This window comes from Myotis myotis, unplaced genomic scaffold (genome assembly GCF_014108235.1).
Source record: "Myotis myotis isolate mMyoMyo1 unplaced genomic scaffold, mMyoMyo1.p scaffold_m19_p_14, whole genome shotgun sequence".
In the NCBI taxonomy this organism is placed as follows: Eukaryota; Metazoa; Chordata; class Mammalia; order Chiroptera; family Vespertilionidae; genus Myotis; species Myotis myotis.
Window position 1 is genome coordinate 18,431,568 of NW_023416318.1, and position 22,393 is coordinate 18,453,960.

Sequence of the window (22,393 nt, forward strand, 5' to 3'; positions counted from 1 at the left end):
AAGCAGGCCATCTTAAGGAAAGCAGCCTGTGTTCTTAGCCACAAGGTTATGTGTCTTTCTCAAAGTAGATTAGGATATTTAATGAAAAGTTCTTGAGATTTGCAGGGGTAGATCAGATCACAGTTGAAGTGTGAGCTTAAGCACTATATTAGATGTATAGGGGCAGAAAATCTTTGTCTGTGGGGACATTAACATAATTTTCTTTATTTTTCCCTGCCAGTATGAGGTGAAAGCTCCTGTTCCTTCTCCCTGTTTCAGGAATATTTGTAAGCAAATGACAAAAATGCATGAAGCTATAATTGACCTCCTTCCAGAAGAGCAAACACAAGTAAGTAGTAATTCCTAAAACTACTTTTTATATATAATATATAATATGCATGTAGAATTAGAATGTTTTACATACTTTTGGCACAATTAAGCTTAGTTCATATTCTAATATGATTATATTTTAGGTTGTTATATTGACTTATGGAATATAGATAAAAATTTCTGATTTCACAGTGCCCCTCACTCTAAGTCAAAGCAATAATAGCTTTGCTATATGGTTAGCAATTGTAAAAAGCACATTTTCCATTTGTCCATTGGGTATTAGAGATCCCAGATTGTGTTTACACCAATTATTATGTTATTAGCTTAAAAATCAGAATTGTCATTTATCAATGAATATGAAGTATATTATTAACCCAAATTGGATAGGGGAGGAATTAGTGATAGTTAATAATCAGATGGCACATAAAGTAAATTAATGTCTTATTAATGTTTATATCAGCATAAGTGATCTATAATAGGCACAAACCAGGAAAAAGCAAAATGTGTAGTCTTTAGCACCTTCCACCTATGAAGTATCCACCTACTGTCCCTACTGTCTTCGTCTACAGAAATATCACAGAGTTCTCTTCACTTTTTTTTTGATTAGTTAAATCTTTATTGTTCAGATTATTACATTTGTTCCTCTTTTCCCCCCCCCATAACTCCCCTCCACCCAGTTCCCACCCCACCCTCCTCCCTCACTACCCACCCACTGTACTCATCCATAGGTGCATGAGTTTTGTCCAGTCTCTTCCCGCATTCCCCTCACCCCTTTCCCCCCCTCAAGAATAGTCAGTCCACTCCCTTTCTATGCCCCTGATTCTTTTATAATCACCAGTTCATTCTGTTCATCAGATTATTCACTTGATTTTCAGATTCACTTGTTGATAGATGTGTATTTGTTGTTCATAATTTGTATGTTTACCTTTTTCTTCTTCTTCCTCTTCTTAAAGGATACCTTTCAGCATTTCATATAATACTGGTTTGGTGGTGATGAACTCCTTTAGCTTTTTCTTATCTGTGAAGCTCTTTATCTGACCTTCTATTCTGAATGATAGCGTTGCTGGATAAAGTAATCTTGGTTGTAGGTTCTTGGCATTCATCACTTTGAATATTTCTCGCCACTCCCTTCTGGCCTGCATTGTTTCTGTTGAGAAATTAGCTGACAGTCGTATGGGTACTCCCTTGTAGGTAACTGACTTTCTTTCTCTTGCTGCTTTTAAGATTCTCTCTTTGTCTTTTGCTCTTGGCATTTTAATTATGATGTGTCTTGGTGTGGTCCTCTTTGGGTTCCTTTTGTTTGGGGTTCTCTGCGCTTCCTGGACTTGTAAGTCTATTTCTTTCACCAGGTAGGGGAAGTTTTCTGTCATTATTTCTTCAAATAGGTTTTCAATATCTTGCTCTCTCTCTTCTTCTGGCACCCCTATAATTCAGATGTTGGTACGCTTGAAGCTGTCCCAGAGGCTCCTTACACTATCTTCATACTTTTGGATTATTTTTTCATTTTGCTTTTCCGGTTGGGTGTTTTTTGCTTCTTCATACTTCAAATCTTTGACTTGATTCTTGCGATCCTCTAGTCTGCTGTTGGGTCTCTGTATAATATTTTTTATTTCAGTCAGTGTATGCTTAATTTCTAGTTGGTCCTTTATCACAACCTCGAGGGTCTCATTAGATTTCTTGTAAGTCTCATTAAGTTTATCAGCAGTTTCTAGAAAATTCTTGAAAAACCTTAAAAGTGTGGTTTTGAACTCTATATCCAGTAGTTTGCTTTCCTCCATTTCTGTCATTTGTGTCTTTTTTCTTTGTCTCCGCATTTTTTATGCTTCCCTATGTTGATAAAGTGGTTTTCTGTGCTAAGTGTCCACAAAGGGACCAGTGGTCAGCCTCCCCAATTACCTGAGGAGGACACTCTTGGTGCACCCCTGTGTGGTCTTTGTGCACAGTCTTGTTGTAGTTAAGCCTTGATTGTTGTAGGTATCACTGGGAGGAATTGACCTCCAGACCAATTGGCTGTGAGAATCAGCTGTGTCTGCAGTGGGAGAACTTCTGTGCTGGAGACACCCCTCCGGGGCAAGACTTGCTTCAATGGGGCTTTGGTGCTCACTGAGTCTGCCCCCTGAGTGTGTCCTTTATGGTTCCATGGAGCTGCAATCTGGATGGTGCCACTCTGACCTCTGGGTGGCTCCTGGATCTCTAGGGAGATGCTAATCTAGCCTCTGCCGTAGGCTATCCAGCAAAAGCCTCCCTGCAGGGCTTGGGCAGGGCGGGTCCCACGGGATCAACAGGGCGGGGCTAGCAGTTATGGCTGCTCTCAGAGGCTCCGCTTCTCAATGTCCTGGTAATCGCTGCAAGCCCCTTCGAGAGAAAGCTGCCCTCGAGTTCCGACCATTGCCAGACAGTCCCACTTCTCCCGTATGAGTCTGGGTCCCCAGAGACTCGCCTGGAACTGGAGCTCAGAGCCTAAGACTCTCTTCCGATTGAAAACGACAACCGTGCCCTCAGCCTCCAGCCCACTCCGCATGCACCTCCACACCTTAGTATTTTACTTCTGCACTGCGCCTCCTCTGAGTCTCGGTATGCTTTTCTCTTTCCTTCTAGTTGTAGAATTTCCACTCAGCCAGCCTTCCTGTGGTTCTGGATGATGTCCGTTCCGTCTTTTAGTTGTATTTTTGAAGTGGTTGTTCGAGGCAGCAGACTCTGGTGTTTACCTATGCCGCCATCTGGTTTCTCCTCCCCTTTTTTTTTTAAATAAGAGAAAGTTTATTTAGAAAGTCACAGAGGTAGAAAAAGTGAGGTGTAGAAGAAATGGGCTCAGGAAACAAGTTACAGAGGCAAAAGAAGGGCTCTTGGAGCTTAGAAGAAAGAGAGGCAAGAGTAATGCCTGGGGGACGGGGACAGGGGAAGGCACTGGCTTGAGAGAGACAGAGAGAGCCAGTCTCTTCACTCTTCAGTGACATTCCTACTTCCCATTTCCCTTGGTTCCCTCTCAGTACTTCAAAGGTTCCAGTATTATTTTTTTTCCAGTCTTCTTTACCCACATTAGTTTAGCTTATTCACTTATACCAGACTAGAGGCCAGGAGCATGAAAATTCATGCAGCGGACAAGGGGGGGGGGGTGGTCCCTCACCTCAGCCTGCCCCCTCTCACATTCCAGGAGCCCTCAGGGGCGGGGGGCGACCCGGTGATCAGGGGAAGGCGATGCTCCATCACACTTCTGCTGATGCCACTGCCAGCAGTGCAAGCCTTGGCCGGCTCTGGTTACCTGAGCCTCGGGCGGCCCTGGGCAGCTGGGGGGCTGAGGGTACTGGGGGACTCCGGAGGCAGGTGCCCCGGTGGGGCTGAGGGGATTTGGTGCCACCATCTTGTGGCTGTGGGCGCCACCATCTTTGAGGGTGTGGCAGCAATTAGTATATTCCCTTCTTATTGGCTGTGGGCACCACCATATTTGAGGGTGTGACATTCAGTTAGCATATTCCCTCTTATTGGCTGTGGGTGCCGCCGTATGTGATGGCATGAGGGTCAATTAGCATATTCCCTCTTTATTAGATAGGCTAGTTGTAGAATGATAGTGTTATAATCCTAGTTTTTGTATGACGTATAAACATAACTTTCACTGGGATTTTTGCTATTCAGACAAGTTTGTTATTTCAATTTGTCTAATTTGTTCAATTCATGGAAATGTTATTTGGGAGCAAAGGTAGCTTTCTTAGTTACTCTTGCTCCTGCTAGTCTCCTTTCCCATGCCACTTCAGGCTTCCATCTTACATACTAGCACATTCATGCTTCCGTAACTTTTCATTAATCATACTGACCTCATGATTTGGGGCTGAGGATTGAGGAGGATCCATAAGATATGGAACAACCACTATGGTCTCTCTTTCTTTCTCATTTCTCTTTAGCCAAGCCACCCTTTCCACTCCACATATAAGATACCCTACCTCTGACTAACATGATTTGCCATCTGAGTTCTAATTTTAGAGCAAGGCTTAACCAGGTCAGGGAGCTGGGCATACAGGTATCTCATGTGTTTTTATCTACATCATAATTTAAAGGGAACTCTTGTCAAAGCTGGGCAAAAATGACAAAACATTTTCCATAGATTAATTGTATATAATTTCAGGTCAGATATTTCCCAAAGAATTATTGGGCCATTGCATTAAAAAGTGTGCCTGCAGGAGCAATAAAATACTTTCAGGTAATTTTACCAGGTTGGAAGGATAAAGGTGTCTTTGCCTCTACTGTTAAGGCTTTTTTGTTTTCTCTGTCACATTCATAGTTAATATTTTACAGAATTCTCTATTTCTTTTTACCTGTTGTGATATATGCCATTTACATATCTCAGAGGACTTCTTCTAAGGGGCAGAAAGGCATTAATATGTCATATCACGAAAAGAAATAGTACTAAAAAAGGGAAAAAGAGCTTTTATTCAGCTAAAGGCAAAAACTTACACTGAACTAGCAATAAAATATTTTCAAGGGAGCATTTTAAAGATATATGCCAAAACAAAGCTTATTTAAAATTTTTTTCTGATTTGATATTGATAACTCCTGATACTTTTGTCTTCTATTTCAGTAGAGCTTTAAGAAACTTAAGTTTTATTTATTTTCCAGATGCTATTTTTAAGAATTAATGCAAGTTACAAACTCCACTTGAAAAAGCAGTTGTCTCATTTAAATGTGATAAATGATGGAGGACCTCAAAATGGGTATGTTTTCAAAATATTTTTACTATGCCCATATCAAATTGTTATATTGGTTTTATTCATTATGTTGTCCTTTTCTATAATCATGCTGGAGCCCAAAAATTATAAAATCAGCAACCTTTTGCTTTTTTCCTCTCTGTGGAGATAATATATATATCTATCTACGTTAAAGTGTTTTTATAAATGGTCAATTACTTACCTGACCTTATATGTCTGTTTTGAAGCAGTGTGGTGGGTTAGTAGCAACTCCTTAGATTACCCAATAGTCTTCCCCTATCCAGACAGAACTCAAAGCCTTACTTTGTAGCTGTGTCACCATTATTTTATAAATAACCCTTGTGCCTTATTTATAAAATGAGGATAAAGTCTGCCTAATTCCTTCATAGAGTTACTAAAAGTGTGAATATGTACATACTTTTCTTTAGGGTACATATTTACAAGTGGATTAGAGCAAATGTACATTTCCACTCTACTAGGTATTGTCAGAAGTTCTGCCAAATGGCTGTACCAAGCTTACACTCCCACCATTTCTCTCTCTGTATCCTGCCAACATTTGCTGTTAGGATTTTTTGTTGCCAATATGATGGAAGACAATGGTATTTTATTTTGATATGCATTTTCTAATGCTTGTTATATTTTCATATATTTATTAGTCATTCAGAGTCCTCATCTTGTGATTTTTCCTGTTCACATTCTTTGCCCATTTTTCTTGATTTTAGCTTTTTCCATATACCCTCAACTTAATCCTTTGTTGGTTATATATGTTGCAAATGTCTGGTTTTATGTTTATCAGTTTTTCAGTTTATATGTAAACATTTTCAATACACTTTCTCATATAGACTAAAAATAGTGTTTATTAAACATAACGATATTTTAAAATGTAGATTTGTATTTAATTTTAATGTAGGGTTATTGCCTTAGAAAATCTGTTCTTTTTTTTTTAACTATTGCTTTCAGTTCCAATGTACTTACCATATTATCACAAGAAGTATAATGTGAATTTTTAAATAGATTTTAAAGCACCCTAAATTTATTTCAAACAAAAAATATGGTCCTTAGTAAATTCTGCCATATGATAAAAGGTAAAACTTAAGTGCATAAGTCCAAAGGTGTTTATAAATTAGACTGTAGTGCAAATATTAAGGGTACTTGAATACCTTTGCCCCAAGGTAGTAGTTTAGCAATCCCGAACTTACGTGTTCATTAAAATATTAAAGCCAGATTCCCTCCTTTTACAAACCACTAAATCAAAGTTTCCTATTTGTTTTTCCATGGGCCACATCTTTCAAAATATAATCAGACCCACCCTGTTTTTTATGCATGGAGCTTTGATATTTGTGTTTAAATGTTCTTGCCAGGAATATTTTTTTTTTTCCAGAGATAGGCATTGTGACAGATCAGTGTAATTCTCTTTTCATCAAGTGTTGTATTGATTATCAATACTGTGATTTTATTAGTCATAAACATGTATACTTTAGTGGCAACTGATCAAAAAACAGTTTAACCTGTTATTTTCTCTATTTTATAAAACAAATCTATTGGGCAGAATTAATTATGAAATGGAGTCCAACCTGCATTGGTTTATTCTTTTTATAGACATTTATTGTTGAAATAGAACATATGAAAAAAAAAAAAAAGAAATAGAACATATGATAGCAGGAATCCTGCTAAGATATATTGATTGACATTTGGTCCCTAGGAAATCTGAATTTTAAGTAACAGTCGAGCAGCTAGGCTAGGACTTTTGACTCTGTGAGCATTGCTACTTTATTTGAATAGAAAGTGTGAGATTAAAAATAATTTTCTCTCCAATGTTTAGGTTGGTCACAGCAGATGTAGCTTTTTACACTGGAAATCTTCAAGCCTTAAAAGGCCTTAAAGATTTGGACCTAAATATGGCTGAGATCTGGGAACAGAAGAGGTGATGACATACTGGAAAACTGGGTAGCCTGACCATAGGATGTATGTGTTTAAGAAAATATGGATGCCTGTGATTCAAGAACTGAACCTGGAACCCAAGTGAACTGGGGTAGGAAAAGGGGAAAAGGAAAGTGTCAGTGATGGGAAGCTGGGATTCAGTGGGATCTACAAGGAATGCCAGTTTTATGCTTCCTTCAGTGAGGAATAACTGATCAGGTGTCTATATTTTTCATTCTCTCTGGAAACAGACTCAGGTTTCTTTGGACCAAATCCAAAAGAACACATAGCTGTAACACAGCTGTAGTTGACTAGAATGCTCTGTATACTTTATATTAAAAAATGCTTTGCATTTCTTCCAGTGCAATGAAATTCATATGGTGTCCCACCTTTATTTAATGATGGTACAATTTAAAATATTAAAATCTTAGTCAATCTCTGTAGAAAGTTTTCTCTATGAAAGTAAAACTGTTTGAAAATTATTTTTTTACAGATCTTTCTATAAAAAAATAAACATCTTTTGATTGCTTGGATTTAGGAATTCAGTCTTTTTTCAGTGACCAGTGTCAAGGTTTAGGCTTTGTGTGCTGCATATTGAATCCTTCTACAACCACTGGGTGAAGCCTCCAGAACAGTCTAAATACTTGAAAGGATGATCACAAGTAATAAAGAATAAGGTATTAGTGTTCATTTATGAGCTAATTTAAATACTTTTCAGAAGTGATATATGAAAGCCTGCAGTTTAATAGTTGTATTTTTATAAAAAATATGAAGGGTTTTTTTGCCTTTTTTATTTCTAGCAGAGGTAAGAATACATTTTTATATATTCTGCCTACTTATGAGTTTTCATTTTAACATGTAACATATGCGGTGTGGCTCCCTTGGGTTCTTGTTTTTAAGTTACTTTCGATGTGTATATGAACAAAGACCAGGGAGAAACAGAAAATATAAGCTGCTGTGTTGGGGCCAGAAATACAAGGTGATGAGTAAGTTATTTAAAGACTTTTTTTTTTTAATCCTCACCTGAGGATGTTCATTGATTTTAAAGAGAGAAAGGGAAAGAAAAAGTATGTGTGTGTGTGGAGTGGGGAGGGAGACATAAATTGGTTGCTTTTCATTCACGCCCCAACCGGGTACTGAACCTGCAATCTAGATATGTGCCCTGTCCGGGAATTGGACCCACAACCTTTCGGTGTATGGGATGATGCTCCAACCAACTGAGCCACACCGGCCAGGGTAAACCTTATAAGTTACCTTCAAAATAGAATCAGCAGCATGCTACAAATGAAAGTGCCTGTGTCTCACCTCACACCAGGAATCTTGCCTAACCCTATCAGAGTGCCTAACTTTGTAGTGATTATGTACAATGAAATAGCCTTATTTTGTGCTCTTTGATCTCCTAAAAGGAAAGCCTGTTTTCTTTCCTTTATCATTACAGAGGTATGTCATTGGTTCTTAACTGTCTGTCTAAAATAAAGCTGTAAACAATTACCAGACTTTAAAAGACTTTTTTAATAGTATACTGTAAACTTTAAACAAGCAGCCGACTGAAAAATAAGTATGGAAGAATTGGAAAATGTAATTGATTCTTAAAGAAAAGCAACAAATTATACTATTAGTAGACCTGATTTGAAAGGCTATTCAAGAACATTTTTCAGTGACAAACAAGCTTCAAGGAAAGGGAACTTTTGAAAAAGTTATACCCCCACCCATTATACTAGAGAACAAGGATGTGAAAGAAATGCCCTACCTCTGCCCACCCCAGCTCTTTCAGCTGGGAAAAGAAACACCACTTTGTTTCAATAAATGGAGAGCCTGTGGAAAAGCATGGCAGGCACCCCAGTTTTAGAACTAAATGAAAGGTACTAATAAGTACCTTCAAATGTAATTCCTATGGAAATAATGATATGGTTAAGATTCTTAGAAATGCAAAAACTTGATTTTTTAGGTAACTGGCCAGTGAATATAAATATTCCAAGAATAAAGCTTCCAACTGATATAGTAACTATTTAGCAAGAGTATACCATTTTTCTTCACCATTTCATAAAGTTAACATTGAAAAGTATAAGTGTACACATGTATTGCTTCACAGCTTTATTTCTGAAATCACAAGCAATTCAAAGTGACCATCATTGAGGCCTCTGTTAAAAGATTTCCCAGCAGAGCTGCCCCAGTTTTAAGATTAAACAATATTGCACTTTAAGATGAACTTCCAGGATCCTCTTCCAAGAAGAAAAGTATTGCTTCCATCTGTGCTTTTCTTAGACTAAAATAAAAGCATACTGCAGAAAACTCTACTTTAAAAATTAACACTGCAGGTACAGTAAACACAATAAAAGTACCTGCCTATTATAGAATGCTAGAGAACATTTTGTTGTAAGAAACTAGCCCATGATTAGTATAAAGTGTACACAGTATTTTTTCATTTCAGTGGTCCAAGATACGAAGGTTCCCAGATACAATCTTGTTCTCTAATACTGCTCCAGGTGGGATGTCAATTCGGTCACCATGATTGGCAATGATGATAACTGTTCCCTAAGTGACAGGGAAAACAAAAAGCAAGAGTGTAATTGCAACTGAAGTTGAAATGCAATTGATTTTTCTTACAATTATCAAGTTTATGTAGAACTCTACTGGTAATGGAGTAACTGTATAAACATTAAACTTGAAAAACAAGTAACATGTTAAGGAAAACTGTAATGTGTCCTCTGTATCAATCCTGGCAGTAGTTCCAGATTCCTCGAATGATCAGAGGTGGTACGAGGAGTGCGAAGTGAACCCAGTGCCACAACATGACTGGCCCTTTCAAAGAACTACTTGCAAAGCCACCAGCATTATTTGCCTTCACAAGGAAACTGAAGGGTGCTTAGTTTATATTTACATAACAGTTTACAGATAAATTTTTCATATCTTAAGTGAAACTGTTTAGATGAGGCAATATCAACAATAAAGTTCTTTATATATGTGTGATGTGTGGTTGTATATATGTAGATATCTCATACATATATATTTGTTTTTTTCAAAATCTTCATTTAAGTAACTGAAATCTAGGTATGGGATTAAAAAAATATACTTGATTAGAAAAAGCTATTGTATCTTTGGTTCTGAGTTTTAATACTTATACCCATAGTCCTTCTTATGCTAGTCTGTAATGATGGTTATAAAAGTACCCAAGTACTAAGTAATGTGAATGACTATTGTTTATAATAGTTGATGACAATAGATTAGTTTAACAGGAATAGATTATACTCAGTATAAATGAAGTTCTCACTTTTCTACTTTCATTTAGATTCAAAGTCATCTTTAGTGAACTAATGCTAATTTAATAATGATTCTCTTTTAAAGATTGTCCTATTTCAATAAAATAGTGCCAGCCCAATTATTTACTAGTGTTTGCTTTCCATTTGAATGCTGTATTCAACAAAATTCCTATATACAACTATTATGATTGTATTTTAATTATGCTGTATATCAATGGAAGACACTGTTAACACTAAATACTGTAGTAAGCTATTTCATTTTTAAAATGTATTTCTATCTTATAAATATCTGGTACAGACTAGGAAGTATTCCTTAAAATAAAGGTAAATTTAGGACTAGTAAATGAAACCTGTTTGTAAAGCTGTAAGATCTATAAATTTCATAACAACACACCTTTAATGAAACGTGCTTGCCAAATGTTACATCTCCTGAAACTGTGAGGTGATCCAATTCAAGCATATCTGGTATACTTTCGAATCTCCTTAGGTAATCCTGAACCTGAAAGAAAAATAGAAATATATAAATTGTTTCAAAAATAGGTTAAAGGTTAAAATAACAGAATAGTTTAATGAAACATTCTGTTTATGGCCAAGTTTAGGCCCTCTATTGGAAGAACCTATTTGTTAAGCACTCGCGATATGCTAGATCCTGTGCAGGAGAGACCAGGGGATAGAACATTGTCCCTACCATCCGTTTACAATACAGCTCAGCAGATCAGACATCCTATATAATAAAAGCCTAATATGCAAACTGTCCCCTTGGGTGGTGGTTCGACTGCTCGCTATGACGTGCACTGACCACCAGGGGGCGGCGCTGGCAGTGGGCAGCTGTGGAGGTGCTGCTGGCCCCTATCAGAGCAGGACTGAGAGCAGGACAGCGGCAGGATGGTGGAGCAAGTGAGCGGGCGGCACCAGGCCAAGGCGGATGTGAGCGGGACCCGACTGCCCCGCAGACGTTGACCGGCAGTGGTGGTGGGGGTTGGGGCTGCCACCTGGCTTCCAGGTGCTGAGGGAGCCCGTAGGGCCCTGACTGACTGCCCTGCAGGCAGGATGGTGGAGCAGGTGAGGAGGCAGCACCAGGCCAAGGCCAGGTGCTAGGCGGGGCTGGGAGCGCAAGCTGGGGGGTGCAAGCTGAGGCCCGATCTCCACAGGCCACCCTGAGGGACCCCAACAGTGCAAAAATTTGTGCAGTGGGCCTCTAGTTAGAAAAATAAAAAGATAACCAACTAACATGCTAAGAGCCAGATGAGTAGTTCAGATAATCTGAAGTTGGAAAAAGAGATCATGGTCTGAAGCAAACTAGACTGGAGCTGGGCTTTAGGGATGGATAGGATTCAGAAGAAATGGAAGAGCAACTGCCGAATTATCGTTATAAATCATCACTGTCTTTGCTTCCTATTTCCTTATATTTATAGGCACTAGAAATTGTCCTATAGGGCCTTATTTCCTATTTTGCTGCGAAAAACAGAAGCAATCAGAAAATTTACTCTTACACCACCACTGCTACCACCGCCACCATCACCCCTTTTTTGTCCCCCACCCCCACCCATTACTCTGTCCCTTCTAATATCCTACTCCAACTTAAGACCAACCCTTCTTAGGCCTGTTCAAGAATACTGTCCAGCAATTCTCCTTTCTCCTTCAGTGTTTTTTCCCTCTTGATTGCAACAATTCACATCAACGTATAGACATGTTATAAAGTCTCCCATCTTTACAAAATCAAAACAAAAAACCTCTCATATCCCTTTCTATGGCACCATTTTTGTTTCTCTTCAAGGCAAAATTCTTGGATTCATATCTCCAATTTCTCTTCTAGTTCCTTTTAAATATATTCCAGTCAGCCTCCAAAACCTCTATACTGATCAATCTAATGGTAAATTCTCATTCATCTTACTTGATTCAGAAGTAGCACTTGACCAAGATGAACACTCCCCCTTTTCTTCATTGGGCTTTCAGGACGTATATATTCATTGTTTTCTACCCAGTTCCTAACCTGTCTCTCTTCAGTCACCTTTGCTGCTTCCTCCATCCCCATCTCTAAGCCTTGGAGTACCTCAGAGCTCAGTTCTTGGACTCCCCCACCCCCCCAACTCACTCTCTAGGTGATCCTTATCTTATGGCTTTAAGTACCTAAGCTGACAACTCTCAAATTTATCTGTCTCTTCTAGATCTCTCTTCTGAGCTCTAGACTTAAACATTCAGTTTCTCCATTTGAAGGTCCAATAAGTATGGTGTCTCCAAAACTTACTGCTCATCCTGCTCTGCCTAAACCTACCCTACCCATGCCTTCCCTATTCAGTAAACGATAATTCCATGTTTCCAGTTGCACAGGCTAAAACCCTTGGAGTCATCCTTCCTCTTCTGTTGTACCCTTTCATCTATTCCAACAGCAAATCCTAGAGGTACAACTTTCAAAATATCTCAAAATGTCAACATTTTTCATTATTTCCACTGCTACCACCTTAGTCCAAGCCACGGTTTCCTTTTGCCAGGATTCCTGCAACAACCTGTTCCCCAGTCTTGTTCCCTGATTCACTCCTCAGCTCACTTTTTTCTCTTGTGGCTTCTCATCCACAAGAGAAAAAAGAAAGCCACACTCCCATTACTTAATTACAAAGTTCTACATAATCCACCCGCCCCCAGTTCCTTACTTGCTTACTCTGCTCCAGTCGTATTATACTCTCAAACGTTCCTAAAACATGTTCTTCCTCAGAGCAACTAGCTATTGCCCGCTCAGCCCCTGTTCGCAAATCGAGGCAGCAAATGTTCTTTATCTCCTGCAGGATATGGAAGAGGCTAGGGAGAATGGGAGGGAATTGAAGGGTGCATGAGGCTAGGTGAAATACGGATGGCAATCCCATCTCAGGATGTGAGAAGATAGTGGATCCTCGTATCACTAGGATTTTCCCAGCCCAACCAGGCTGATAAAAGAGGTACCTAATAATTGGGAGACTTCTAAGCTGCCAGACGCTATCCTGGAAATTCCAGCCCAGCCTCAGGACCTAGAATCCTCCCCCGTCAATATAGGAGGCGGTACACACATCCACACCAGGTGGCACTAAACCACAACCAACACTAGCATAGACTTGGGTGGCACAGCAGGACTCCACAGTCCAGCCACACGGCTCACCCTGCCACTGCATTAACCTCTCAACATTTTACGTGATTAATTTTTTTGGATTCCACTTATGATAGGGTAGGGGTAACTGTACTTACTGTTCCTCCTGCCTGGAATACTGTTCAATCCAGACACTTGCATGACACTCAATTTCTCGTAAGGCTGTCTCTGACGACTCATGTAAAATGACACCAACACTACCCATGCACACATTCCTATTTATTTTTCTACCACTTTGGCATAATGTACATTCAGTTTATTTGCTTATCATCATCCTTATCTTACTAGACCAGAGGCGGGGATGTCTGACCCATGGGCTGTATAAGGCCCGCGAAATCATTTGGTCTGGCCCTGCCAAAGCAACCACAGGCCAGACTCTAAATTCAATAAATCTAGAAGCTTTTTTCATAGCCAAAGAAATTTACATTAAGTGAATTATATTAATCGAATGAAGTTATAAATACCCAAATAGCCCTTGGCAATAAATAAATAAATAAATAAAAATTCCCCACCCCTGCACTAGATCCATGAAAGCAAGGATTTTAGTCTTTATTATTTAAAATATATTTTTATTGATTTCAGAGAGGAAGGGAGAGGGAGAAGCATCAATGATGAGAGGGAATCATTGATCAGCTGCCTCCTGCACACCCCACACTGGGGATCAAGCCCACAACCCCGGCATGTGATCTGACCTGGAATCGAACCATGGCCTGGTTCAGAGGTCAATGCTCAACCACTGAGCCACACAGGCCGGGCCACACTATGCCTTTTCCCCCAGTTTTTTATTTCAAGAAAAACGATTTTAAATATAATGTTACATACAATAAACCTTAATATTTCAAGAGAAACGATCTTAACTATAATGATGTTACATGCAATAAACAATATCTCAAGAAAATGATTTTAAATATGTTAAATGCAATAAACACCAATTCAAGAAAAATGATCTTATCTTATATGCAATAAACATTAATATTTCAAGAAAAGGGCTTTAAGTATATTACCAAAACTGTACTAACATAGTATGATATCACAAAAGTTGTAGGAAATATTAAAAATCTGCATATAACAGAATTATTTCTTTTATATTTTGGAATTTTTTTTCCCCTCTGGCTCTATTTTTGTTCATCATGTTGTTCATTATATTCCACAAATGAATGAGATCATTGATATTTATCTTTCTCCAACTGGCTTATTTCGTTTAGCATAATGCTCTTAAAGTCTATTTTGTCAGACATGAGTATTGCTACTCCAGCTTTTTTTCTTTTCCATTTGCATGGAAAATTTTTTTCCATCCCTTCACTTTCATCCTGTATGTGTCTTTTTTTTGAGGTGGGTCTCTTGTAGACAGCATATAGTTGGGTCATGTTTTTGTATCCATTCAGCTACCCCCATCTTTTGATTGGAGCATTTAATCCATTTACATTCAGAGTTATTATTGAGAGGTACTTATTTATAAAAGCCATTTTATTCTGTATGGCTAGGTTTCTCTGTTTCTTCTTCTCAGCAATCCCTTACAGCAATCCCTTTAGCATTCCTTGTAATGTTGGCTTGGTGGTGGTGAACTCCTTTAGCCTATTTTTGTCAGGGAAGCTCTTTATTTGACCGTGTATTTTGAATGATAGCCTTGCTGGATATAGTAATCTTGGTCTCAGATCCTTGCTTTCCATTATTTGAGTACTTCATGCCATTCCCCTCTGGCCTGTAGAGTTTCTGATGAGAAATCAGGTGTCAGCCTTATGGGAATTCCTTTGTAGTTAAGTTTTCTTTTCTCTTACTGCCTTTAAGATTCTTTGTCTTTAATTTTTGGCATTTTAATTATGATGTGTCTGGGCATGGGTCTGTTTGGGTACTTCTTGTTTGGGGTTCTCTGTGCCTCCTGAACTTGTGTGACTTTTTCCTTTACCAGGTTAGGGAAGTTTTCTACCATTATGTCTTCAAACACCATCTCTGTTGCTTTCTCCCTTTCTGGTACACCTACTATTCTAATATTGTTACGTTTCACATTGTCCCACAGCTCTCTTAAGCGGTCCTCCTGTTTTTTAATTGTTTTTTCTTTTTGGTTCTCTAATTGATTGTTTTCAATATTTTCAACTGTCTTCTAATTCACTGATTTGATCCTCAGCTTCCCCTAATCTGTTGTGTATTCCTTCTAATGTGTTCTTGGTGTTATGTCATTCTTTATCTCAGACTGTTCTTTTTTCATAGTTACTATATCTTTTTTCATATTGTTGAGCATTTTTAACATCATTACTTTGAACTCTGTTTCATATAACTTTATCTCTGCTTCATTTATCTCTTCTTCTGGAGAATTCACTAGTTCTTTCATTTGAGGGTTGTTTGTTTCCTCATTTTGGTTGTCTGTTTGGGTTTGTGACTATGTATTAAGTAGATCCTCTACACCTCTAATGTAGGACAGTGTTAAAGGCTGTTTCTAATTGGATTAAGCAAAGACTCAAAGACTCCAGAGACTGCCTCTGTCTATAGACCAGCGGTTCTCAACCTGTGGGTCGTGACCCCTTTGGGGGTCGAATGACCCTTTCACAGGGGTCACCTAAGACCATCAGAAAACACATATATAATTACATATTGTTTTTGTGATTAATCACTATGCTATAATTATATTCAATTTGTAACAATGAGATTGGGGGTCACCACAACATGAGGAACTGTATTAAAGGGTCGCGGCATTAGGAAGGTTGAGAACCACTGTTTTAATTTCTTAAGTGGCCTCAGAGCAAGGTGTTTTCCAATAGGGTGTGTCAACTGTCTTCCCCCCAGGCAAGGCAGCTATCTATGTGGGAAAGATGTCCTCTGCTGTGTGAGGGAATGACTCAACCAGGAAACTTGGGGTGTCTGTCTTCTGAGCTCTAACCCCCGAGTCCCCAGTCCTGGGTTCTGCTCTTACAGCTCTAGTCCACTTCACCCTCCCTCTGCCAGAGCAAAAGGTAGGTGGCTCCACAGGGAATTTTTGTGCATTGGCCCTTTAAGAGAGTGCCCGAATTTTCAGCTGCCTCTCCCTGGCAGACAGCACCCCACTGCTTTTCAAAGCTAGATGTTATGTGGTTACCCTCCTCAGTTTAGTGCTCTCTGCAGGGGAGCCCAGCTTCGGAATTAGAACCCTGAGTTCTCGGTGGCACCCCCCTCCCCACAGCTGAGATCTCTTTCCTGGACTTCAGTTGCTATCTGTGGGTGCCTGGCCAGCCCTTTTGCACCTCCACCCCTCCTACTAGTCCAGCCGTGGGCAAACTACAGCCCGCGGGCCGGATCCGGCCCGTTTGAAATGAATAAAACTAAAAAAAAAAAAAAGACCGTACCCTTTTATGTAATGATGTTTACTTTGACTTTATATTAGTTCACACAAACACTCCATCCATGCTTTTGTTCCGGCCCTCCGGTCCAGTTTAAGAACCCATTGTGGCCCTCGAGTCAAAAAGTTTGCCCACCCCTGTACTAGTCTCTATGTGGTCTCCACCTTCAGTCCTTGGGTATCAGGGTTCTCTCCTGTGAATTTCCCTTGATTATTCAGGAAGCCTTTCCATATTTCAGTTGTAATTCCAGCTTGTTCCTGGGAGCATGTCCATGTAGCATCCTCCTACTCTGCTACACTATGCCTTTTTAACAAATGCCTTAGGTGATTGTGATGGAAGTAGTCTCAGGAACAATGCACATCATCTCAGCAAGTGGTTGCTGTTCCCATGGTCCTCAGTGCTGGGTATGGGCCTGTGACTGGCACTCTGAAATGTTTGCTAAACAGCTGCACCATCAACGTGCCTGGAGACTCCCCGGCCTTGAGCCAGCTCCACGGCTACAAGCCCCTTTTATTTATTTACCATTAAATACCTAGGACCTTGAACACTGCCCAGTACATGTAGGGGCTGTATCTGTTAAGCCAGAAGTAACATTCTCCTCCTGATAAAAGCAGTAATAGTCTTAGAAGAGACACAAAATGTTCCAAAATTTAAACATTCTTTTCTCCTCTACAGAAATCAAGTCCAAAAGTGAGTTATAGCTCTAAGGTTGGTTCCCTTTAAATGGCACAAAAGATGTAGAAATATGATAGGTCAGCAGCAGAGACTGTGATTAGATTCCAATTCACATGTATATCTTATCTTTATAATTACGTACCTTTGTAAAAGAACTGCCAAGTTTAACCAAGGGCACTGTAGGAAATTCCCGCTTTTCACTCATTGTCAAAGATCCTGCATTAAGGCTATAGAGGTTTGACATCACAAGCAAGAGATCTGATGTGGTTTTCACAGGGAGAAAACGGCTTCTAGGAACATTGATACCTAGAGAGTTCTCAAAACTTTTAATGGCAGCCCCTACTGCAGTTTCTAATTGAATGACATTCAGGCCTCCATCCAAAGTCTGTAAGAAAGGGAGCGGGAAGAGAGAGAAACACATGTTTTAACAACTTAGTTCCATGTTAGTTAATATTTGGGGAACCGTTTCAGAGATCGATCGATTGAAGGAAACAGATTTTTGAGAAGTGATATTTATCAAGCACCTACCATAAGTCAGATACTTAAACATATGTGATCTCTTCTCAGCATCATAGATCTATTCAGTAATATTTCCATTTTATGATAAAGAACTGAAGGTTTAGAAAAGTTATGCAAGGTGCCTGTGGCCAAAAGGCCAGTAAGTATCGGTGCCATAAGAAAGCTGAGGCAGGCCCTCTGCTTTTGGACCCCGTGTTCTTGCCACCACCAGAGCCCAGGGACAAGTAAGGGCACCACGGCTCAGCACACTGAAGAGCTGGGTGCAGACTCTGGAAGACGGCCAGGACCTGGAGAGACTGGCTAGGCAAAGAGGAGTGACCACTGCACTGGACAGGCCAGAGGGTGTGTATGTGTGGGTCTGTGTGTAGCCTAAAGTGATCTCAGGAACCAGTGAGCTGGCACTTGGCTTACCTTTGGATTAACAATGATTTCCATGTCAATAGCATTCTTCTCCTGCAGTCTTTTAACTGCTGCAAGAGAGATCCAGAGGTTGTTTGTGTTAAATATTTTGAATTTTGATACAGACTTGAACTCATCAACATGTGCTTTTGGCACTTGAGCGATTTCCACCAGTCTCAATTTGCCTTCATACTGAGTGAGTGTCCCACCCTAGAAAAGGCAGAGAAGTGTGAGTGAGTGCCCCACATCCCTCCCAACTACATCCATACCACACTGTTTACAGCCTAAGAGTGTTATAGAAAAGATACTGATAATAAAATCCCCCACAAATAAAAAGCATTGGCAGTGATTCTATCTGTGATACAAAGCAATATACTTATGAAAACAGAACCAAAGAAAACAATGTAGGCTGCCTGTCATTTTATACAGTATATCCGCCCTCTTGTCCGTGATAAAGACCCTGGGAGTACAGCACATCAGAGTTCTCCTCACTTTCTGAAGGCTGGCTACAGGAACAGCATTCCTCTTATTCCCAAATCACCATCTATCACCAAATAACCAGTCCTACCAAAACCCTGCCCTGACTGGCTCTAGGATAAAGGGAGAATAGGGAAGACAGGCACAAGTCGATGAGAAGTGACCCCCTGCTTGGCCTCAGCCTAGAGATGTTTTTACAGTCACGGGGCCACAGCAGTGTGGGGAGAGGGGAGTATTCACTCATGTGGGATGGATATTTATAAGAGGCACAGAACCCAGCCCAGGGACTGACCATTTTAGTATTCACACACTGTCCACTTTTTTTACTCGCTGTGGGGTAATTACTAAAACCTTGTATACCATTTCATCAAAGGCCAAGTGTCATCACCACTAAACATGAAAAGTTTAAAAAATCAAAATTTTAAATGGTGCTGGAAGGAGACTTGACTTGGGGTGGTGAACACACAGTACAATATATAGATGATGTATTATAGAATTGTACACCTCAAACCTATGTAATTTTATTAACCAATGTCACCCCAATAAATTCAAAAATTTAAAAATTTTTAAAAATAAAACTTAAAGACATGTAAGCATCAAACTAGAAAAATATCAAAGGTTTGAATAAATCTACTGAAAGTGCTTTCACAAGTTTCAGATTTGTTACAAATATATGTGGAAATGTTTTTAGTTAAAATTGTCCATATAGATTATTCCCCCCAAAAGATGATTTTAATAGTATTAAATCTGGATTGATATACACAGTGTTATGTCCATCAGAACTTAGGGTGCTCTACAGAACACTATTTCATTCTCTTACAGTGATATCAAGTGGGTAAATGTGTTCTGCTTCACATAGAGACTTTCCAATAAAGAAAAAAGTTTGAACTACATAACCTATGAAATGTGAAGATGTGAGTCCCCAAAATGCTTCCTCTCAATATTACCTTTACATCTGCACGTGTTTTATTTGTGACTTCCATGACAAATTCACAAGGTTTTCCATTGGGTGGGTTCATTAGATGATTAAGAATATAAAGATCCACTGTTGCACCCAGATTATCTATGTTAGACACAAAAATATACTCTTTGCCTTCTCCAATGAAGATATCGAGCAAACCAGAGTTGTAGAAACTGGCGTAAATATCACCATGACCTGGCGGGTACCAAGCTTCTGTATTTTCCCCTGAGTACGATACATCCTTTGCTACAGGCAGTAAAGATTCTTTATTAATCCTAGGGTACCTTAAAAAACAAAAGTTCTTTTTCAATATCAACTCTGTGGAGCATTCCAGACATTCAAGAGAAACAATGCATTTAAATTAAACTTCCCTCGTTTTCAGACTATCATTAGTAATTTAATCAGATGTGAATCCATTTAAGAAAATCTCATTATCTGTTGTCCAAAAATCAGTTTCCTTGATAGTAATATTTGCTGCAAAACAAAACATTTTCCATGGTCATACAGATGGAAGGGCAACTCATATTTTTAAGATATTGATATGTTTTATGACTCTCCAAGAGGGGAGATACATTAAGTAAGTTTTCTCAAACTTATTTGGTCATGGGATTGTTCTTTTCCCTGAAAACCTATTTGGGAAGAGCTGTCCATTCTTACAAACAGATATATTCAGAGGTGGTAGTCTTTCTTTCACAGAAAATCAATAGCAGGTTAGTGCTCAGGGAAGTCTGCTCCCTACTCCTAGTGAGAACTCATGTAGGGGCTGGCCCTGAAACAGACTAAAAACCAACTGGACTATGGAGACAGAACACCTCTGCTCTTTCTGAGTCCCTGGGAAAATAGATTTAAAAAACACCAGAAAAGTAAAGGTACAGAGAATATACCTTCGTACAAATTCATAGACCCATGTCTGTCCTTACTTGGAAGCCACTGTTGCCTGGGCTTTATCACAATTCATCTGAATTCCTTTTTCACTTACTCTCCTTTCCCCAAAGTAGGTGAATTTCTCTAGAATTTATTAAATTTCTCCCAAACCTGTATTAGGATGTTAAAGAAATTCCTTCCCATAGGAAAGAAGTTATCGATATTGTAGAATATAGAAAAATGCTCACTGCCCCACCTGGAGCACGATACGCCCCCAGAAAACAGAGACCTAAGCTACCCCAAGTGCTCTGGGCACGAGCAGGATTTCAAGCAGATTGTCTTTTAGGAACTGGAAGTTGCAGACCCGCACAGTGATTGTAGCGATATCATAAACGGTCAGCCTCTAAGGCAGTGGTTCTCATCCTTGACTGCACATTAGAATCACCTGGGAATCTTTTTAAAATCCTGATTTCTGGGCCTCATCCTCCGGAAATTCTGTTCCTTTGTTCTAATGTTGTGGCCCCACCCCATAACAAAGAAACAGAATTTCCGGAGCATGGGGCCCAGAAATCAGGATTTTAAAAAGATTCCCAGGTGATTCTAATGTGCAGTCAAGGTTGAGAACCACTGCTCTAAGGCAGGGTCCTCAAACTGCGGCCCGCCGGGTGTTTTTGCCACCGCTGCCTGTCCTGCTTAGCAGCCGACTTGTCCTGGGCCCGCAGTGTGCATGTGTGGAATGTCTGAGGGACAGGGAACTGGCCCCGTTTAAAAAGTTTGAGGACCTGTGCGAGTCTAAGGCATCCATCACTTGCAAACATTAGTCTTTGGCAAATGTACATCTTGAGCTGCTCTGTTTAAACAAGACAAAGAGGTCCTTTTCCAGAAGTAACACCCCCCAGAGTTAATTTTTTACTCCTTGTACCTGCTTTGATTAAAAGTGTAGATTTTCACACGACAGTGACTGTACTTCTGTAGTATTTTTTTTGTATCTTCATCTGTGTTAAAAGAGTTCATTAGAACAAGAGGAACATCTGTATTGTAGGTTTTATTCAAATGCTAGGGAGGAAAATGACAATCAGATTATCCAGACTTTTCTTTTGCATAAAGGTATAAAATTAATCTTATTAATCACAAAACGTACAAAACATCGTAGCTGAGTATATTATTTTGAAAAAAATAACTTCTTAGTATAAGCCATTTTGATAAGCAATTCACCATTACTTGCTCATTCAATTGCAACTCTTTGAGACAAACTATTGTCTACATTTTGCAGATGGTAAACTGAGGCCCAGAGATGTGGCAGGTCAGCAGTAGAGCAGGGACACCTTCCTCCCCACCACAGTCTGACTTGAGCTGTGTGCCCAGCCAGAGGGCCCTATGACCTCAGCAAATACTGACTAAGCATTTAGTGTGTGTCCAGAGCACTGTGGGGGTGAAAGTACAAATGGTACAAAGACATGGCTCCCTGTTCTCAGGATTATGTCAGGAGTTGTGAATCATACCCCAAATGAAATCTTTTCAATCTCTGGAAAGAGCTAAGAGGCAACACAGAGTGGAAAGATAACAAGGTCTTAGAATTCAGACTGTCCATTCTGTACCTACTAACTAGCTGGGGAACCCTGGGCAAGTAAATCAACTTCTTTGTGCCTTGGTTTCATCTATAAAATGGGGATGAGGACAGTACTTATCTTACAGAGTTGTTGAGAGGAACAAATGAGTCAATTCATGTAAAGAGCTCAGAATAATATTTGGTGTACAGTACATGCTGGATAAATGTTAGCCACTGCTACTGCTAGTATTACTGTGGTTGCCAGCACTATATTAGAAAATAGGGATAAAGAGATGAAAAAAGGCCACTGCCCCTAAATAGCTTATGGTCT

The 22,393-nt window shown here is 39.5% G+C and overlaps 2 protein-coding genes across 22 annotated transcripts in view; one reads left to right on the top strand and one right to left on the bottom strand.

Annotated features, from left to right (window-relative positions):
* The window catches only part of VPS54 (VPS54 subunit of GARP complex), a 122,580-nt gene extending 112,685 nt beyond the window's left edge, over positions 1-9,895 (top strand). For 11 of the 18 annotated variants that reach the window (XM_036334380.1, XM_036334377.1, XM_036334372.1 and 8 more), the window contains 3 exons: positions 221-328; positions 4,921-5,015; positions 5,489-5,651. In XM_036334380.1, the coding sequence (XP_036190273.1) occupies positions 221-328; positions 4,921-5,015; positions 5,489-5,636 (351 nt within the window). In that variant the 3' untranslated portion in view covers positions 5,637-5,651. Of the gene's footprint in view, positions 1-220; positions 329-4,920; positions 5,016-5,488; positions 5,652-6,831; positions 7,306-7,422; positions 8,421-9,655 lie in introns of those variants that run through there. The other 7 variants (XM_036334374.1, XM_036334373.1, XR_004971819.1 and 4 more) reach the window with 6 other exon arrangements.
* Positions 8,995-22,393, bottom strand: part of UGP2 (UDP-glucose pyrophosphorylase 2) — a 49,000-nt gene continuing 35,601 nt past the window's right edge. For all 4 annotated transcript variants that reach the window (XM_036334382.1, XM_036334381.1, XM_036334383.1 and 1 more), the window contains 6 exons: positions 21,436-21,569; positions 19,636-19,933; positions 18,224-18,421; positions 17,436-17,678; positions 10,584-10,688; positions 8,995-9,464 (listed from right to left, as the gene is read on the bottom strand). In XM_036334382.1, the coding sequence (XP_036190275.1) occupies positions 9,357-9,464; positions 10,584-10,688; positions 17,436-17,678; positions 18,224-18,421; positions 19,636-19,933; positions 21,436-21,569 (1,086 nt within the window). In that variant the 3' untranslated portion in view covers positions 8,995-9,356. The remainder of the gene's footprint in view (positions 9,465-10,583; positions 10,689-17,435; positions 17,679-18,223; positions 18,422-19,635; positions 19,934-21,435; positions 21,570-22,393) is intronic.